General features: G+C 47.3%; 1 protein-coding gene across 1 annotated transcript in view; it reads left to right on the top strand.

Moving 5' to 3' along the window:
- LOC121545588 (plexin-A1) overlaps positions 1-20,454 on the top strand; it is a 241,020-nt gene that overhangs the window by 110,073 nt on the left and 110,493 nt on the right. The window contains exon 4 of the mRNA XM_041856243.2: positions 17,350-17,481. Within this exon, the coding sequence (XP_041712177.1) occupies positions 17,350-17,481 (132 nt within the window). The remainder of the gene's footprint in view (positions 1-17,349; positions 17,482-20,454) is intronic.

The raw sequence follows: 20,454 nt of genomic DNA, 5'->3' as shown, positions 1-20,454 counted from the left end.
AAGAAAAACCCTTGAATGAGTAGGTGTGTCCAAACCTTTGACTGGTAGTGTACGTGTGTGTGTGTGTGTGTGTTTGCGTGTGTGCAAGCAGTTGGGTTCTGGAAGAGAGATATCTGGTCTGATGATGTCTAGTAGTTAACATGGCCTATCTAGCAAGCCCTCAGTAACTTCCTCTCCTTTCCCTGTTGAATATCCCAGAATTGAGCAGCAGCTGCTGCAGCAGCAACCTCTCCGCTCTGACAATATGTTGTCTCTTATACCTCTCTCTCTCTGCACCTGGGGCATTGGTTGTTATCAGGTACATCTACATAACATGCAGGCAGGGGATGGGACAACACAGTAGGGGACTACTCCTATGCAATGTAAAGGGAAAAAGCAATGACACAGGGAATCTGGCATTGTTTAATTCCGTATGGCTGTTTTAAATGGCAATTTGAAGCTTGGGTGGCTCTATAATTAGCTGTGCGGGACCCACAGGAAAAGGCTTATCGTCTCCTTTGTAATTACACATCTGAATAGCGAGGAGGAGGCGAGGAGGAGGCATCCTGCGCTCTCTCGCTGCTCCCTCTTATCTGTGTTGACGCGCGCTCCCTCCGCCATTTCAGCCAGGGCCTCTGTTATGCATCTCATTACAGAGGAGGTACAGTATGTACCCGGAGGTATGGAGGGGAGTAGAGGAATTGTCTTTTGTGAAAGGCTTTAGTGGAATTGCAAATGGACAATGGTAAGAGAGAAATAAACCCTCCATGTCCCACCCCAGCAATCTCAGCCCTGACAGACCAACACACTCCCCCTGTCACTGTGTGAGGAGAAGTTCCAGGGACACACTTTTATGCACTGCCCCTAAACTCCCACTGTTCCCAGTGTGGGGGAGAAAGGGAGTACTCTTACTAGTCATTAATCAGGCTGTTCCAGCTCTCTCTCTCTGGTCTCAGACAGTCACTGTGGAAGGAGCTTATTCCTCCTCTCCTCTCCTCCATCATAGGAAGAAGGGAGCGTGGGAACTCCCCATGGGTGAAGGATGCGACCCTCTCTCTGACTTCCTCTATCTTTAATGGAGACCAGGGAGATGACAGTAGCACAGCAGCAGGATCAAAATACATTACCCTGTCAAGCTGATCTCAGAACAGGGCTTATAGCTCCAGAAGATTGATAGCAGTTCATGGTATTATAGATGTGGAAATAGAGCAGGTCTGGGAACAGTCAGTGTGTGAGGGACTGAGGCCTGCCTATCAGTATCATGGCTGACGGCTCTGTACTGTAAAGCTTTGATGAAGCATCATTCTGTGTGTAATCCCACTGTTGACTGCATTCCTGAAAAATATTTATCTCTGTGCTTCCCCAGGCAGCCATATCCTTTATCATGGACCAGGCCTCGGAGCTGCCGCGGTAACTTAATGACTTAGTGTCCATTGTAATACAGAACAAAGACTTGGGCTAGAGGCATAGCCACAGAGAGAGAGAATAAGAGAGAGGGAGAGAGAGTGGGGAGAGAAGAAATAGGTGTTTACTGAGAACATGTGGATTAAAAGCCATAATGTTGATGGATTGTTTTAATTTGCTGGCCCCGGACCACAAGATGAGATCTGTTCTGTGCTCTCTGGGATTGAGGATGTCTGGGTCTGGATCTGGGGCCACTCCCCTCTTCTGGCTGGAGTGGTCATTACAGCCTACCATCCCACCACCCCCTTAATGCAATCCAACACAATCCCTTTCTCAATTCATTAAACAGAAGAAGTGTCAGTGTGTGTGTTTGTATGTGTGTGCGCACACGTCTGTGCGTGTGCATATGTGAGTTGTTTGATGACAAGGATGATTTATAGACCGGATTGTAAGTTAATCATAATCTTTTCAATACTTAGAAAGTCTCTGTTCACCACTCAGTAATAGGGATTAGTGGTCAGACTCAGAGAGGCAGGAATGGATTTAACAGTGAATTGGAACAGACAGAGAGATAAACTGACTTTACTGTGTTAGTTCTATAGCTATGACATGATGCCTGCTTTTCACTGGAGCATTGCCAGGGCATGACATTATACTCAGTTCTCTGCTCTCTCTCCCAGACTTCAACTCTCTCCAGCTTGCTTTTAGGGGTCAGGGTCAGCCGGCAGCAGGCTGTGGTCAGCGGGACACAATGCCTCCATATCAGTATTACTCAGCTAATTCCCCTTGCCCTGACCCTTCACGCCTCCGTGCCTGGCTGCCCGACGATTAGCGCTCGTCGCTCGGCTACATCAAGAAGCCTTTGTCCTGGTGGAAGCTCTAGAGGAGCTCTGTCTGTCTGTCTGTCTGTCTTTAGGCCTCCTCTCCATGGTGTCTGTCTGTCTGTCTGTCTGTCTGTCTGTCTGTAGGCCTCTTCTCCTCTCCATGGTGTCTGTCTGTCTGTTTATCTGTCTGTATGCCTCCTCTCCATGGTGTCTGTCTGTCTGTCTGTAGGCCTTCGCTCCTCTCCATGGTGTCTGGCTGCCTGGCTGTGCTGTGACTGTGCATATGTAGGCAACGTTCCCGATGTGTGACCATGAAGTGGGGCAGCAGCAGCACCTCTGAAGGAATGGAGCTGGTGGTAAAATATAGATGTTAGAGGGAGACTATAAAAATACAAGGTATACATATGTTCCCCCCATGGAGTAGTGAATGTGGAGCTAGTTACAAGCTCAAAGGCAGTAGGACAGACTCTTGCATATTTCCCCAAAGTAGAGTAGTATACCCAGCTGTAACTGGCAGACTTGTAGTCAGTCCTGTACCCATCATACCTGTGCACCCTACTATGTCTGTGTGCTGTACATCTATGTGTATGTAGCCCCCTACACTCCCCTGCACCCCGCCACTCGGCACAGCTGTTGTGGGAGAGTGAGCCGGGCCCAGGCAGGGCTGGATGGAGGAGCTGGAGGAGCTCATCACTCATTGGTTTTGTGCTGACAGGAAGTCTGTGTACTCCCCGGCTCCACCTGGGTCTCTGTGTGTCTTTGAAAGGAGCAGCAGAAGAATGCAGCATGCAGGGGTTGGCTGGCTGGCTCTGGGCTGGCTATCTTCTTAGTAGAGCTCCATCTGGCTCTGGGCTGGCTATCTTCTTAGTAGAGCTCCATCTGGCTCTGGGCTGGCTATCTTCTTAGTAGAGCTCCATCTGGCTCTGGGCTGGCTGGCTATCTCCTTAGTAAGCTTCATCTGGGCATGGGCACAACACTGTCAGCCATGGAACCAGCTCTGCCTGTGTCTGTCTCGTCTCTGTTGAAACTGGGTCGTTAAGAAATCTCATAAATCATTGACTATGGAGTGTTTTTTCTCCTTGAGTTTAGATACATGTATATGCAGTAAGCTGTATGTGAGAGTGTGTGTAGTGTAGTGTCAGAATATGGATTTTGGGGGGTTTCTTTTTGGATGCACAGGTCCACAGAGGTTAAGAGGTTATGACGTGTGGGCAAGTACATCTGTGTGCGTGTGTGCATGTGCACGTGTGTGTATGTCATGTGTGTGTGTGCTGGCTGGGTGTTTGGCAGTGATAAGCTTGCGGCCTTTGAAGCAGGGCAGCCTGACTGTAAGCCTGGCTCACGGCGTCTCTCCACTGCGCAGCGCTGAGACCAGAATTAATCACCTCGCTAGCCAGCCAGATAAGGCTACAAAGCAACAGGCCAGGCACACAAAGGCAGCCTGCCTGAGAGTGAGGGAATTTATCACCATCTCAATACCAGCCATCCGCTCACAGCGTTCGCCACTGCTCTCTCTCTCTCGCCACGGACCTCTCACCCTTATTTATATATTTATTCATTCATTTGGGCCTTTGTGTAATCATTTATACACAGCTTTTTAATAATGTGTGCCTCTTTGACTCTCTGTTCCATTCGTTTTTATGGAGTGTGTAGGAGTGTGTTTATACACGCAGCTTAACAGAGCTCAGTCAACAGCAGGGTCCTGACCGCACTCTCCTTCAACGTCAACACTGAGTGGCAGCTACAGGAAACGCTGGCAGTGACGAAGTACCCGTCCACGGCGGCGGTGGCATTGCTCCTTCAGTCAGGATCAGGAATGATCTTAAGGCATGGTGGTGGTGGGATAAGGAGGAAGATGAAAGCCTGTGAGCTGCAGACTGAGAACTCAGGTCTGTGTGAGGAGAGCTCTTCCCAGAGGCAGCAGCAGCCCAACTGTGATTGTGATGCTGTCTGTCTCTCAGTGAAGCTCACTGCTCTGTCCTCCTCACTGTAGCCTAGCACCTCATGGGCTACTGCACTGAGTAGTGGAGGATATTAGGATTAATGGTTGACCATTGATGTTGTGAATGGTAATTCAATGTTGTGTAATGTAGTGAACATTTCAGCACACACATGCAGATACCGCTTGGGCACACACACACACACACACACACACATGCATGCACACACACACACATGCTAAGGTTGAATTAGTGGGAACCAGGTTACCGAGATTTACCGAGATTTACCGTCAAAACCCTCTTCCTTTTCCCGGGATAAATAACCATGAGAAACCGGTCAATTATAATACAATTTCTATGAACAGCATGATGTGAAATGGAACTGTTAAATTATATGCGATGTCTAAAGCTGGCTTCTCTACAGCCTTCTCTCTGCCATCTGCATGATCAATCATCAATGCTCAGGGTGGGGACAGACAGCCCATCTCAGTATGGAGCGCAGTTCACAATGCATGTATCATCTCATCATGGTAACTTTTTTTCTTGTGACAGGTAGATGCATAGCCTATGCTACAGTAATATAAGGACTGTCTAATTTACACATCTCCATCTGGCTTTCAGGGGTCACCTTATTTCTTTCTTGTAAAGAAGATTTTTTTAAATTGCAGCTGCAGAGTTTTAAAACAGCCTTTCACTCGAATATTGTTGCTTTAAATCAGTGCGCACGCGAGCACTCTCTCGTAGTCTTTCGCTTCAAATGGCATCCAAAATAGATAGTCCTGTTCAAGATTTACAGTTGAAGTCGGAAGTTTACATACACCTTAGCCAAATACATTTAAACTCAGTTTTTCACAATTCCTGTCTTTTAATCCCAGTAAAAATTCCCTGTTTTAGGTCAGTTAGGATCACCACTTTATTTTAAGAATGTGAAATGTCAGAATGATAGTGGAGAGAATGATTTATTTCAGCTTTTATTTATTTTATCACATCCCCAGTGGGTCAGAAGTTGACATACACTCAATTAGTATTTGGTAGCATTGCCTTTAAATTGTTTAACTTGGGTCAAACGTTTCGGGTAGCCTTCCACAAGCTTCCCACAATAAGTTGGGTGAATTTTGGCCCATTCCTCCTGACAGAGCTGGTGTAACTGAGTCAGGTTTGTAGGCCTCCTTGCTCGCACACGCTTTTTCAGTTCAGCACACACATTTTCTATAGGATTGAGGTGAGGGCTTTGTGATGGCCACTCCAGTACCTTGACTTTGTTGTCCTTAAGCCATTTTGCCACAACTTTGGAAGCATGCTTGGGGTCATTGTCTATTTGGAAGACCCATTTGCGACCAAGCTTTAACTTCCTGACTGATGTCTTGAGATGTTGCTTCAATATATCCACATAATTTTCCTTCCTTATGATGCCATCTATTTTGTGAAGTGCACCAGTCCCTCCTGCAGCAAAGCACCCCCACAGCATGATGCTGCCACCCCCGTGCTTCACGGTTGGGATGGTGTTCTTCGGCTTGCAAGCAGCCCCCTTTTTAATAATAAATAATAATAATAATAATATGCCATTTAGCAGACGCTTTTATCCAAAGCGACTTACAGTCATGCGTGCATACATTTTTGTGTATGGGTGGTCCCGGGGATCGAACCCACTACCTTGGCGTTACAAGCGCTGTGCTCTACCAGCTGAGCTACAGAGGACCAAACATAACGATGGTCATTATGGCCAAAGAGTTCTATTTTTGTTTCATCAGACCAGAGGACATTTCTCCAAAAAGTACGATCTTTGTCCCCATGTGCAGTTGCAAACCGTAGTCTGGCTTTTTTATGGCGGTTTTGGAGCAGTGGCTTCTTCCTTGCTGAGTGGCCTTTCAGGTTATGTCGATATAGGACTCATTTTACTGTGGATATAGATACTTTTGTACCTGTTTCCTCCAGCATCTTCACAAGGTCCTTTGCTGTTGTTCTGAGATTGATTTGCACTTTTCACACCACAGTACGTTCATCTCTAGGAGACAGAACGCGTCTCCTTCCTGAGCGGTATGATGGCTGCGTGGTCCCATGGTGTTTATACGTGCCTACTATTGTTTGTACAGATGAACGTGGTACCTTCAGGCATTTGGAAATTGCTCCCAAGGATGAACAGGACTTGTGGAGGTCTACAATTTTTATTCTGAGGTCTTGGCTGATTTATTTTGATTTTACATTACATTACATTTTAGTCATTTAGCAGACGCTCTTATCCAGAGCGACTTACAGTTAGTGAATACATATATATATATTTTTTATACTGGCCCCCCGTGGGAATCGAACCCACAACCCTGGCGTTGCAAACTGAGCTACATCCCTGCCGGCCATTCCCTCCCCTACCCTGGACAACGTTGTGCCAATTGTGCGCCGCCCATGAGTCTCCCGGTTGCGGCCGGCTGCGACAGAGCCTGGATTCGAACCAGGATCTCTAGTGGCACAGTTAGCACTGCGATGCAGTGCCTTAGACCACTGCGCCACTCAGGAGCTCTATTTTCCCATGATGTCAAGCAAAGAGGCACTGAGTTTGAAATAGGCCTTGAAATACATCCACAGGTACACCTCTAATTGACTCAAATGATGTCAATTAGCCTATCAGAAGCTTCTAAAGCCATGACATCACTTTCTGGAATGTTCCGTGCTGTTTGAAGGCACAGTCAACTTAGTGTATGTAAACTTCTGACCCACTGGAATTGTGATACAGTGAATTATAAGTGAAATAATCTGTCTGTAAACAATTGTTGGAAAGATTACTTGTGTCATGCACAAAGTAGATGTCCTAACCGATTTGCCAAAACTATAGTTTGTTAACAAGACATTTGTGGAGTGGTTGAAAAATGAATTTTAATGACTCCAACCTAAGTGTATGTTAACTTCCGACTTCAACTGTATAAATATATATGTCCTAGCCTACCTCATTCAGGTAATAAATGCAATGCAGTATTAACCGTATATTTAGCTAATGAATGATGTGTTATGCATAAGCTTCTAATTTATAGCCTCTCTCTCTTGCTCAATACGCACCTGCTCTCCACTGGCCTCTCTCCTTAAAAAAAGCTAGACTAGAATAGCTTGCTGGACATTTTTTTTGTTGCATTTCTTATACTAATAGACTGAATGTTAAATACAGCAGCCAATTTAACTCACGGGGAGTTTGAATGAAGAGAGAACGCGTGATGGTGGTAGGTTATAGCAGTTCTTTATTCAGACCCGTCACCCATAACAATTCAATCTTGGTGAAGAGAAGTGAAAGCCGTCTGCATCTTATTCTAATATTATTCAAACATGTCATTACAATGATGAAGATAAGGACAACACAACTTATTTCATTTAACTGTTGAAAGTGAGGAAGGAATGAATCAACAATAGAGAGAGAAAGAGGAGATAGGCTGATACGCATGTCGCACAACATTAGGGAAATATTATGAAAGGTAGCTTATATATGCGTCAGCCTACTAATTGTAAACATTTAAATAGGCCCTATTATATTTCACTATTAAAATCAAATTTGCTAGCTTATAATTGTAACTTTGTAGCCCACATGTACGGCACCAACATCATTTGTTCTCTCCCAGCTTCATGGTTTAAAGGAGGTGCGTAATTCCAGTCCATATAATACAGTATAATACAACACAGTACAGTAATATAGTCCACACTCAAAAATATTAGCTTACTGGAGCTTGTTTCATTTATTTACCCAAGAGAGCATTGCCACATCTATGGGCTTTTATGTTTTTCTGTAATGCTTAATGTGCTGTAGCCTATCATAGGCTATGTATTGGATAATGGCACAATCATTTGGTCTTTTTTGAGCTTGGGCTCATAAAATGTATTTAATGTAGGGCTCATAAAATGTCTTTAATGTATGGCTCATCAGGCTCAGGTAGCATCAGACTTGCATTTTCATGCCGATCAAAGCTCTAATCAAATCCAAACATATTAATATGCTTTATATGCTTTAGAATGACACTTCCAGTTTGGGCGGGAAATACCGGGTTACCCGGGAGAAAAGTGATTTATTCTCGGGATGGAACATTTGTAAAAGACGGGGAAACTATTCAATCCTAACACACACACACACTCACACACTCACACACACTCACACACACACACACACACACACACACACTGGTACATGCAGTTGTACAGTCTTCACACTTGAACATTCTAATTGACATCCCCTCCCTCACAAACACTCTCTCTCTCTCACACTCTCATACTGTACATAGTTGTAGAGGATGTTACCACTTCAGCAGAGAGAGAGGCCCATTAGTAGCCTGACTCATAGAGCAGTCTAAACAACAGTCTCCGGCTGGCTGCTCCCTCCAGCTGGCTCCAGCTCTAAGTGATAAAGTTCTGCCTCCTCTCACACACCAAACCACAGCCATGCTGCTCAACAGACCTGTGGTCAGATTGATGGTCAGTTTGATATGGCTTGGTCGCTGACGGGGGAAGTTTTATGTGATTCCCAAAATTGCTTTAGCTGGAAGCTCATGGATTAGAAATATCCAATCAGCATGTACAGTAGGGTGCCACCTACCTACAGTAGCTAGCTGTGTTGACTCAGTGGCCCCAATGCTGTTCTCTCCACCCTTTCTCCCCCCCTTACCTTAGAGTCTCCTGGTAGCTCCACGTGGCACCTCTCTGTAGAGACTGTTTTTAGACACACCTCTGCTATGGGGGTAAAAAACACACCAACACAAGGCCTGCATGTTATTCTCTACAGCAGTTAGCTAGTTGTTTTTCTCTCCTAGTCAGACAGACACATCTCTCTCTCTGTCTGTCTCTCTCTCTCTCTCTCTCTCTCTCTCTCTCTCTCTCTCTCTCTCTCTCTCTCTCTCTCTCTCTCTCTCTCTCTCTCTCTCTCTCTCTCTCTCTCTCTCTCTCTCTCTCTCTCTCTCTCTCTCTCTCTCTCTCTCTCTCTGTCTCGGTCTCTCTCTGTCTCGGTCTCTCTCTCCAGGTTAATTTCCTCTCCCTTCATTCCCGTGTCATCCCTGCTTACCTCACTGAGGCTTCTCAGCCATGGCTCTCTGCTCTACATTGTTGTTTACACAGGGTCTTGATGACAGTACACAGTTTCTCCATTAAACTTGACATTATTACCTTGTTGGGTACTCTTGATGAGACAGAGGGAATGGGGCTATTTCAGGGTGACTGTGTTTTTAAGGGTGGTGTTTGCTAGATGTTCTGCTTGTTCAGGAACACTTCATTAACTCATAGTTTGCATCTTATTGAAAAATATATATAATTGAAGTACAAAGACAGATTGCTGTACAAAGGCTGATTATATCCTATTTCAGAGGAACATATTGTCCTCCGTGTTGCCTTGCTAACGTTCAGAGAGCTGGGTAGAACCATGATATGCTCTGTTTTGCAGGGCTGACCTATATTCTCTGTCGAAGTCATCCAAGGCTAGTGTGTGATGGTGAGGGTATTCACCCGTAGTCTTGCATCTGTTCTGTTTGTTTCTCTACTCTCAGCATCTTGAGCGAGTGGAAGGAACCATCTCACTGAAACAGGAGATAAAGGTGAACAATGTGAGTCTGGCATTTAAAACGGATACAGTGTGTCTCTCCTAGTTGTCTTTGTATGACCCATATCTTAAATTATAAATGTACTGTATGCATTGGCAGATGTACTATATATAAACCATAGCCAAAGGCGCTCTGTATCTTGTGTCATTCCCCCCCCTTTATATTCTATGAGTTCCATTAGTCTATTTTTCCTCCTGTTCCGCTAAGAGACTGTTCTATAGTTGCTCCTTGGTTCCACAGCACTGTTCTTGACAAATGGAGATGGCTTGGAAGTAGTTTCTCTACTCACTGCAGGGCAAACCTTGCATTCTTTTCCCCTGGTTTAAACAGTACAGTGTGTTTCGCTTGACTGCCGGTGTGCGTCGGGTATGTCAAAGAAAGTAGAGAGGCAAGTTTAGAAAGGGAGGAAATATAAATGGAATTCTTTGTAATGCTCTGAGGATCCGGTCGGCATTGTAGACCCAGAGCCAAATCAGATATTGCAGGAGGAAGGGGGAAGCGAAATGCAGCGAGAGCAGATCACATAGAAAAGGCCCTCATCTAGGAGGTGTCATAATGAAACGCTTATGACTGGGGTTGTGAAAACAAGAGCTAGGTAGGAGCCTGGAGACCACCACATCAGAGGCCCTATGATTAGTCCACTCCCCTCCCCCCCTCACCGACCCTGCTTATTTCCTCCACCTCTGGGCCGGCCTGGTTTCCCCTTCACACCCGTCTAGACCAATGAGAGTGTTACTACCATGACCAGACCTTGTCACCCTTGGCACAGCAATACCCTCAGGGATAACAGGGACTGGTGGGGCCTGTTAGCCCTGCTGTATGTACGCTAGTACTGATGTTTTGTCTTCTCTGCCTGCTCTAGATCCACATGAAAAATAACATTAGCACACAGTTCCATCTGTGTGTGAGTGAATTACATAGACTTTTGTGAGGTGGAAAACAAATTGGGCGGTATGACGGGAGGAATGGAGAGATGCATTGGGGTACTCAGAGAGGGGAGAGGTCAGGAGATGTGCTGATGACCTGGTTAGGGGGTGTCTGGTCTCAGCTGTCGCCAGGGTGGTTTTAATCAGAATGCTGGCTCCTCTCTCCTCTGTGGGGCTGCTTCCTCATCAATCCCTCTTCCCTTTCGTCATCCCCTCTTTATTTTCCTGTCCACTACAGGAAATCCCTTCTTAATGAAGATAAAATTCAACCAGATGTTGTATCAACACAACACAAACACCACAGCAGCTAATTTAGGCCTAATAATTGTACATTCAGCAGCAACAGTATTCAGGGACTATTTTTCTTCTTTGCTAGCATGTAACCTACTTATAGTTCTTCTAACGTTGCTGTAATGCTATGCCGAGGCCCCAACCAATTAATCATCCTCTGAATCTCATTGTCACAAAACTGTGTCACCGAGACACATGTTCCAGAGCGTCTGTTGTCTGCCGTGCCATGGTGCTGCTGTGTTCCCTTCCCTCAGGGGACAGGCGACTGGCACAGGCGGGCAGACATGGGCAGTGTTGAGGACTGACTGGTGGCAGTGGTTCTTGCCCCCTCCATCTCATTAATTAGCCAGTGATTGTGTTCAATCAGATGCAGATCTCCACTTCAATGGGCCCCATATCAAAGGCAGGAGTCTAGCGGATAGCTGCTATATTATGCACGGGGAGACCTAGTTATGTCAAGAGCGCCAGCGAGCGGAGCCGTGGTTGTAGTGGCAGCGCGGGGAGTTAGCAGCGGGGGTGACAGTCACAGGAGAAACTCTACCCATCAGGCACTGAAAGATTAAAGAGGGTTTAGGCTGAGACATGCCAGCCAGTCCCCTAAGGACTAGGCTGCATGCACTTTCCCCGCTCTGCTACAACAGATGCAGCCCTGATTAAGGGGGGGGAACTTCAAACGCAGAGAGAGGGAGGAACAGAGAGAGGGAGGGAGGGGTGGGTGTATTCATGCCTTTGTCTTTCTCTCATACAGAGACACAAACCTGCCTCTTGTTGTATTCTTATTGTTAATGACGGATTCCAGCAGAGGCGTGCATCAAGGGGAGGTTGTCCTGTGACATGCTACCCTGGGGCTACATAATTGTGGCTGTGTGTCTGTCTGTGGTGCCCTGGGCCTTGGGTTGTTCTCCTGTTGTGTGACCAGTGGTGCAGTCAGTGAAAGATGATTAATTTCACTGAGTAACCTGTCTCGCTGATGTGGCTGATACTGTGTGTGTGCTCGTGCATATGTGTGTGTGTGTGTGTGTGTGTGTGTGTGTAGGTGTGTAGTGGTGGCACAGAGGAGGAGATGCAGACTGTGCAGTCAGCAGGTGTGTGATACTCTGGATGCCCTCCAGAAAGGAAGGGTCACACACACAGAGACAGACAGTAGCACAAGGTGTCGTCATTCTAGACAATGTCTAACAGTGGGCTTGATTAGTTTAATAACCATATAAAAGGGTTGATGTTTTTGGCTCATTGAATTGAACAGTTGTGGTAAAAGTTTGACAAACATTGAGTGGGCTTCAGGGGCTTTGAGCGTGGATTTTTAAGCAAGCTTTGTTGATGCTCTGCAAAGTATTTTTAAATGATCACATTGATACCATGTTTTTTCTATAAGTGCAAAGATGATAATAGTCAAAAAAGGGGGCAAAAGTGACACAATATCAACTATTACACTTGAGCCCTGCCTTAGTATCGATCGTCATCATCACCCCAGCCCAATATGTTGATGGTGAGGAAGGAAGCACAGGAGAGCAGTCCATAGCATTACACAGCACAGCACATCACTGGGGGCATAATGAAATTGGTTCCAGTCTCATCTGGGAAGTGCCCCTATTTGATTTCATTAGCCAAATGTCTCACTGTGTCCCTCTCTAAGCCAGAGTAAATAGATTTCCAACAACTGGGATTTGAAGGGTCACTGGCTGCTGCTGTAGTGTCTGGCACGGACACAGAACAGGCAGGGAGGGAGGACATAGGAAGGGAGGGAGGACATGTGGAGGGAGAGAGGACATGGGGAGGGAGGACATGGGGCGGGAGGGAGGCGACAGGGATGGATCAAAGCACCTGTCATTCACTTGTCTTAATCTCTGCAGTTATTTCCTGCCTGGTGTTGTGTTGCATGGCGACCACACCGCTGGCTTCCTGTACTGTACCAGATTGTCAGAATAACCCCTCCCCTTCCACCGCTGGCTTCCTGTACTGTACCAGATAGTCAAAATACCCCCTCCCCTTCCACCGCTCCGCTCACAGAGTCTAATTTAATAGAAGATGCCAGCAGTGGAAGGAGCCTGCACTTTGACTCTGGATAGAGATCCAATGCCGAGAAGGGACACTTGACTACTGCTTTGTTATAGCGTGTGCATGGGTGCATCCCTTCCTCTCTTCCTCCCACTATTGACTTACTCTAATTTGGTTATGTCACTAGCAGACATCCGAGATGCTCTGGAGCTGCACTAGACAGTAAGGTTTGTCTGAGGCTGTGGTGGTGTTTGGTTGGCTTGTGAGCAGCCAAGGTGCGACCTGGTGGTGAACTCACCCTGACCTTAATCCTGGCTCATCTGGAGACCAACAGCAGCCCCATAGCCTACAGCACACAATACAGTCAGCACGGCAGGGGGGAGCAGACTTCATTCATGCTCCTCTCTGTTTTCATTTTACTATCTAATCCTTCACTTCCCCTCCACCTCCAATCAGCTACAGTTCCCAGAGAGAGGAGGAGGACAGCCAGGGAGTAGGAGGGAGTAGCCAAGCCTTAACCCCCCCTCCCTCTCTCCCTCCCACTCCAATAAAATAGATTGAGGAGGGTTGTACCTTAGGAACACCTGCCACGCATTGCACAACTGTACATGTGAGGGCTCAGCAGTGCAGACTGTTCCATGTTGACTTAATCCTGTATAGTCTGTTGTTCTCTACTCTCTGGTAAAGCCCTGGCTCTGTGTGTACGTGTATACTTGTCTGTGTGTGTGTGTGTGTGTGTGTGTGTGTGTGTGTGTGTGTGTGTCTTTCTCTCTGTGTGTGTATATGTGTATATGTTTTTTGGTTTTACTATCAGAAGGACATATTTTAGGTTTAGGGGTTAGGTTTAGGGTTAGGGTTACAATTAGGGTTAGGGGTTAGGTTTAGAGTTAAAATTAGGGTTGGGTTAAGGGTTAAGTTTTAGGGTTAGGAATTAGGGAAAATAGGATTTTGAATGGGAATCAATTGCTTGGTCCCCACAAGGATAGTAAAACAAACATGTGTGTGTGTGTGTGAGTGTGTGTGTGTGTGTGTGTGTGTGTGTGTGTGTGTGTGTGCGTGTGTGTGTGTTTGTGTGTGTGTGTGTGTGTGTGTGTGTGTGTGTGTGTGTGTGTGTGTGTGTGTGTGTGTGTGTGTGTGTGTGTGTGTGTGTGTGTGTGTGTGTGTGTGTGTGTGTGTGTGTGTGTGAGAGAGATCCTCCAGTTGAAAAGGATGCCAGGGTAAACAAAGGCCTGTGCTGAAGTGAAGCGGTGGAGGAAGCTGGCTGGAGCAGTAGAGCAGTGGAGTGCTGTGACCTCTCCTTGTGATTGAGCACCATTAACATGGTATCTACTGTGGGTGTTATGTACTGTATGACAACAGCAATAAGCCTCAGTATGGCTGTAGCACCATGGTCGCTCGACTGTGCCCGCGCTCGCCACGTTTAAAGCCTCCAGCCCGGGGGGATTTAATTGGTTTTTGTCTTGACCACCGCCCCCCGCCACTCCATATCTCTCGACACCTTTATGAGACGAGACCGACTTGAATGCAGTGAATTTATCCACTCTCCCTCTCCCTCTTGCAAAACTCCTGGCTCGTGTTCAAGAGGCTATTATTTGAGCAATCTGTGGAGCGCTCTCCTCTCTCAGCACGGCCCTGGCTGTGTGTGGGTGTGGGTGTGTGTGTGTGTGCCTAGGAGACCTTCTTACAGGATATTGAAATAAGATATATTTTTGCGCTGCAATTGTATAGTAAATGGATGTGGGGAGGCCAGTTATGCATTATCATGCATTATACTCCATTATTAGCTTGGGCTAACTGTTAACCATAGGGGTCCGTCTTAAGTAAAAGTAGAGGGGGAGGGGGAGATGTGCTATATTCCTTCTGGGCCATTCCTTATGCTGGAAGTAGAATATTCTACCTAGCAACAGAGAGAGAAGTTAGAGTAGGGTAGTGCAGAGAGAGTACAGTATGAATCAGGGGAGAGGAAATAGGTGCCTTCAGCTTCCTGTTTGTTCCCTCTAATATAACCTTGCCTGCTGATTCCCATTCTATTCATTAAAGTAATAGGACACAGCGTCAGTCCCCATCCCCCCCCTTCCTCTCCCTCCCTCTTCCTCTCCTGAAGTGTATTTTCTGATCACATTTTGGCAGCCTCCCTAGGAGAGAGAGAGAGAGAGAGAGAGAGAGAGAGAGAGAGAGAGAGAGAGAGAGAGAGAGAGAGAGAGAGAGAGAGAGAGAGAGAGAGAGAGAGAGAGAGAGAGAGAGAGAGAGAGAAGAGTAAAGAGAGAGAGAGAGAAGAGAGGGAGAGAAGGGTAAAGAGAGAGAGGAGATGCAGTGTCCTTGGTATTATCATCGTTGGCTCACTGGCTCTGTAATGAGACTTGTCCTGTAGTGAGAATCTTGGGGGGAGGGAGGATGCCACACGATCACAAATCCCAGGCCTGCTAGCCACTTTATCATCCCACTCTCCCGTCCTCCTCCAGAACAGTCTACTGGATGACCCCTGACTGTGGAGCTCCTCTGGAGAATACAGCACTATAGCAGGTGTTGGGGAGATTTGGAGTTAAAGACCATAAGGTTGCCTGCTGGTCTGGCTCTGTGTCCTCCTGAACCATTTGACCCAAATCACTTCACTGTGCTGTGCTACAGGGCAGGACACTTCCTAAAATTAGGAGCAGGCTGACTGATGTCAGAGGGCCTATGGAGGTGGGGCGTGTGCTGGGGGGCGCCGTCTGCTCTCCTCTCCTCTCCTCTCCTCTCCTCTCCTCTCCTCTCCTCTCCTCTCCTCTCCTCTCCTCTCCTCTCCTCTCCTCTCCTCTCCTCTCCTCTCCTCTCCTCTCCTCTCCTCGCCTCGCCTCGCCTCCCCTCCTCCCTCACCTCCCTTCCCCTCCCCCTCCCTCCCTCTCCTCTCCTCTCCTCTCCTCTCCTCTCCTCTCCTCTCCTCTCCTCTCTCTCCTCTCCTCTCCCTCTCCTCTCCCTCCCTCCCTCTCCTCTCCTCTCCTCTCCTCTCCTCTCCTCTCGTCTCCTCGCCTCGCCTCGCCTCGCCTCGCCTCCCCTCCCCTCCCATCTCCTCTTTCAGCCCTCTCTTCAGTAGTGGTGAGGTGGGGCTCAGGGTCTGGGACTGGTGTAGTACTTGTGGTATCGTCAGGCCCAGTCAGGTAATGTCCTCCCCAGTGCCCAGGCAGATCGAGAGAGCGAGGTAGAGACAAGGCGGGCCATTAATCAGGCTGACCTGGCACACATCATTAGAGCCTGAAATACGAGGGGACAGGGAGGTCACGCTCCCCCAACCTCACATCAATATACCCACAAAGGTAGAGGGGGGGGGGGGGCAGCTGTTGTTGGACCATTTGTGTTAGTGAGTTAACCCCCCCTTAAAATAAAGGCACACAGGCCCGGTGCGGTACGTTCGCTAAATGCCTGTATTGTCCACTAGACCCTGAAGAGGCAGTGAGACTGCAGTGTGTTGTTATGATATCTATAGCCAGGCAGGCAGGACTCCAGGCAGGACTCCAGTGGGACTGCTGCACTTTAAGGACAAACACAACAGTAATAGCTGCTGCTGCTCGCCCCCTAGCAACCAGTCAAAGGGCAACACACCTCTGATTGATTATTATTATACAAAGAGCTTCTACTATACAGGGAGGCATTTCTGGAGGCAGAATAGCTGAATATGTATTAGACCTTTGTTTTGATTTTTTGAGTACTTGCTGAGTACCTGGTTCGATGCAGATCATTCATTAGGTATTCTGTTGGAAATGATCATCCCTGCATGCATCAGCCATTACAATGCTCACATCATTCCTTTGTAATAACACCTTAACATGATGAAGATGGATGAATTGACACTTTCAGCTATGCAGAAATGGAACAGTTGGTCAGTCACGATAGAGGAGTGTGTTTGTGTGTGTGAGAGAGAGGAGAGAGAGAGAACAAGAGAGTCAGAGTGATAGAGAGAGAGAGTGTGTTTGTGTGTGTGAGAGAGAGGAGAGAGAGAGAGTGTGTGTTTGTGTGTGTGAGAGAGTGCAGTTTATTTTGGGGAGAGTGCAGCAGCAGCAGCAGCTTGTAAAGTTGTCTGATGATTGATGGTCGTGGAGCATAAATAGACAGTCAGATTTACAGAGGTCTTTGGTTTCCTTTATGTTGTGGCTGGGATGCTCCACAGAGCTCTATCATTCTGTCACCGACATTAGACACAATCCACTTTTATTTGGCCATGTAAGTCTCACCATTACAGAGACTACCTGCCATATTTCTATTTTTACCTGTCTGAACTTTCCTGAGACCATGTACCGTAAGAGAGTATGGACTGTACTACACTGTACTGGTGACTGTGTCCTGTCCTGTGACTATAATGATGATTGCGATTGTGTGTTATCCTGGCTTGTGAGTGTACTGTGAGTGTAATGATGACTGTACTGACAACTATGTCCTTTCCTGTGTGTTTCAGATCCTGGTGAACTCCATCAACCACCCTGCCATGCTGTATGAGAATGTGGTGGTGAGCGAGGGGAGTCCCATCCACAGAGACCTGCTCTTCAGCCCAGACTACCAGCACATCTATGCCCTCACAGACAAACAGGTACAAGCTTCACACACACTATAATATAAATAAAAAATATTTTTTTAACAATCATACACTCTCACGGCACCGAACTGTCATATTTATACAGTACCCAAACCAAATTGTTGTGTGTGTGTTCCTCTGTGTTTTTCTGCCATTCCAGCACTCTATGTGATTACTCATGTTTGATTTCCAGTACTGAGCCACCCCCCCTGCCCAGCACCCTCTCCCCTCACACATGTTCCTCCCCCAGTCAGCACCCTTCATCACAGGCAACAGAAGAGGAGAGGGGGTCTCTCTGTGATCTCCTTTGATGGAATAAGTTTCCAAATTCCCTTCTTTTAGCCCCACCAAAGCACCAGTGGAAAGGGAATTCTCCCCTCTTTACTCTCCTCCTCTCCTCCTCTGCTCCTGTCCTCCTCTCCTCCTCTCCTCCTCTCCTACAGTTATTTGTACCCTTCTCCTTTTCTCCCTGATCTCTCTGTTCTTTCATGTGGTTTCTCCCCTAAGCTCTAATTGGATGTCTTCCTCTCACTCATTAAAGACGTTTCCACCATCATTACTGGAAGACAACCCCCCACCACCCCTCTATCCCTCTCTCCCTCCCAGCCTCTCTCTCTGTATCAGAATGGAAAAGATGGAATTGGTTAGCAGGGTGATGAGAGATGGGAAGGCCACCAGGCTTACTGCTAAGGATTCATCTCGGAGGTTTAAATTGAAACGGCTTCTTCAAAATGCCCTCTCTCTCTCTCCTCTGGATTGCTATTTAACACCACATGCCCCCCCCTCCCCCCCCCCTCCCTTCAGCCCCAACCCCCCTCTTAGCCTGCTCTGTCCTCCCACTCAGACACCTGTACAGTTAAGTTAAAGTGATAGATGTCTATATCTACCATGCAGTATTACATAGTTACATGTCAGAGCAGACATGTAGGTGTGTGTGTTGAGGTCTCCTGACTGCTCTGAGGCATAGTAACATGAGGTAACAGGGGTAAGGACTGTCAAGCTCTTTGACACTGCCTGGCTCTGTGACACTCTCTATTCCTGATAATGCCTTAGTTATGGGACAGGCAGACTGATAGACGGCTTACCAATGCACACCATTGTAACGCCGCCTGCCTGCAGCCCTCTCCGGCTGTATCCCCTCCTGACAACCCCAGAAAGTGATGACTGAATATCAATAGCCATTTTCCATCAAATGATTTGGGAGGCGGGCTCCATCCAGGCGGGACGATCTCTGCCACAAACACGGCGCCCGTCCTCTGAGGAAAATCACCCAGTGCCGTTTAAATCAAATCAAATGTATTTATTTATAAAGCCCTTTATACATCAGCAGATGTCACAAAGTGCTATACAGAAACCCTGCCTAAAACCCCAGAGAGCAAGCAATGCAGATGTAGAAGCACGGTGGCTAGGAAAAACTCAGTAGAAAGGCAGGAACCTAGGAAGAAACCAAGAGCGGAACCAGGCTCTGAGGGGTGGGCAGTCCTCTTCTGGCTGTGCCAGGTGGAGATTATAAGAGTACATGGCCATTAAGGCCAGATCGTTCTCCAAGATGTTCAAACGTTCATAGATGACCAGCAGGGTCAAATAATAATCACAGTGGTTGTAGAGGGTGCATCAGGTCAGCACCTCAGGAGTAAATGTCAGTTGGCTTTTCATAGCCGAGCATTCAGAGGATGAGACAGCAGGTGCGGTAGAGAGAGAGAGAGAGAGAGAGAGAGAGGGAGGGAGGGAAAGAGAGAGAGGGTCGAAAACAGCAGGTCCGGGACAAGGTAGCACATCCTGTGAACAGGTCAGGGTTCCATAGCCACAGGCTAAACAGCAGAAACTGGATCAGCAGCATGACCAGGTGAACAGGAGTCATCAGGCCAGGTAGTCCTGAGGCATGGTCCTGAGCCTCAGGACTACCTGGCCTGATGACTCCTGTTCACCTGGTCATGCTGCTGAGAGAGAGAGAGAGAGAGAGAGAGAGAGAGAGAGAGAGAGAGAGAGAGAGAGAGAGAGAGAGAGAGAGAGAGAGAGAGAGAGAGAGAGAGAGAGAGAGAGAGAGAGAGAGAGAGAGAGAGAGAGAGAGAGAGAGAGAGAGAGAGAGAGAGAAGGAGTTCACACAGGACACTAGATAAGGCAGGATAATTTCAACAGATAGGACATACCAACCCTAGCCCCCCAACACATACACTATTGCAGCATAGATACTGGAGGCTGAGACAGGGGAGGTCGGGGGACACTGTGGCCCCGTCCGACGATACCCCCGGACAGGGCCAACCAGGCAGGATATAACCCCACCCACTTTGCCCCCACACCACTAGAGGGATATCAACAGACCACCAATTTAGTACCCTGAGATCTCCTTCACCGCATGAGCCCGAGGGGGTGCAAAACCGGACAGAGAGGGGAGCCGACCAGGCAGAGACAGCAAGGGCGTCACACCAGTGCCTTGCCGTTCACCTTCGCACCCCTGGGCCAGACTACATTCAATCATAGGAACTTCTGAAGAGATGAGTCTTCAGGAAAGTCTTCAGGAAAGACTTAAAGGTTGAGACCGAGTCTGCGTCTCTCACATGGATAGGCAGACCATTCCATACAAATGTAGCTCTATAGGAGAAAGCCCTGCCTCCAGCTGTTTGCTTAGAAATCCTAGGAACAATAAGGAGGCCTGCGTCTTGTGACCGTAGCGTACGTGACAAAAGCATGGATTCGCTTTTCTGCATGATTTTTGGACAAAATGTTTCTGATTTCTGCAATGTTACTAAGATGGAAAAAAGCTGCCGTTGAAATATTCTTGATATGTTCGTCAAAAGAGAGATCAGGGTCCAGTGTAATGCCGAGGTCCTTCACAGTTTTATTTGAGATGACTGTACAACTTCCACATCTGACGGGTAGAGGAAGAGAAAAATGGAAACTAGATGAAAAAAGGAGAGGTAGAAAAAGGACAAACGTATACAATGTGAACGTGTGGTTGAACAAGGCCTTTCCTCAGAACGTGTGGTG

Source organism: Coregonus clupeaformis, chromosome 30 (genome assembly GCF_020615455.1).
Source record: "Coregonus clupeaformis isolate EN_2021a chromosome 30, ASM2061545v1, whole genome shotgun sequence".
NCBI classification, from domain to species: domain Eukaryota; kingdom Metazoa; phylum Chordata; class Actinopteri; order Salmoniformes; family Salmonidae; genus Coregonus; species Coregonus clupeaformis.
Note: the sequence above shows the minus strand (reverse complement) of the source record. Positions and strands in the feature narration are given on the sequence as shown.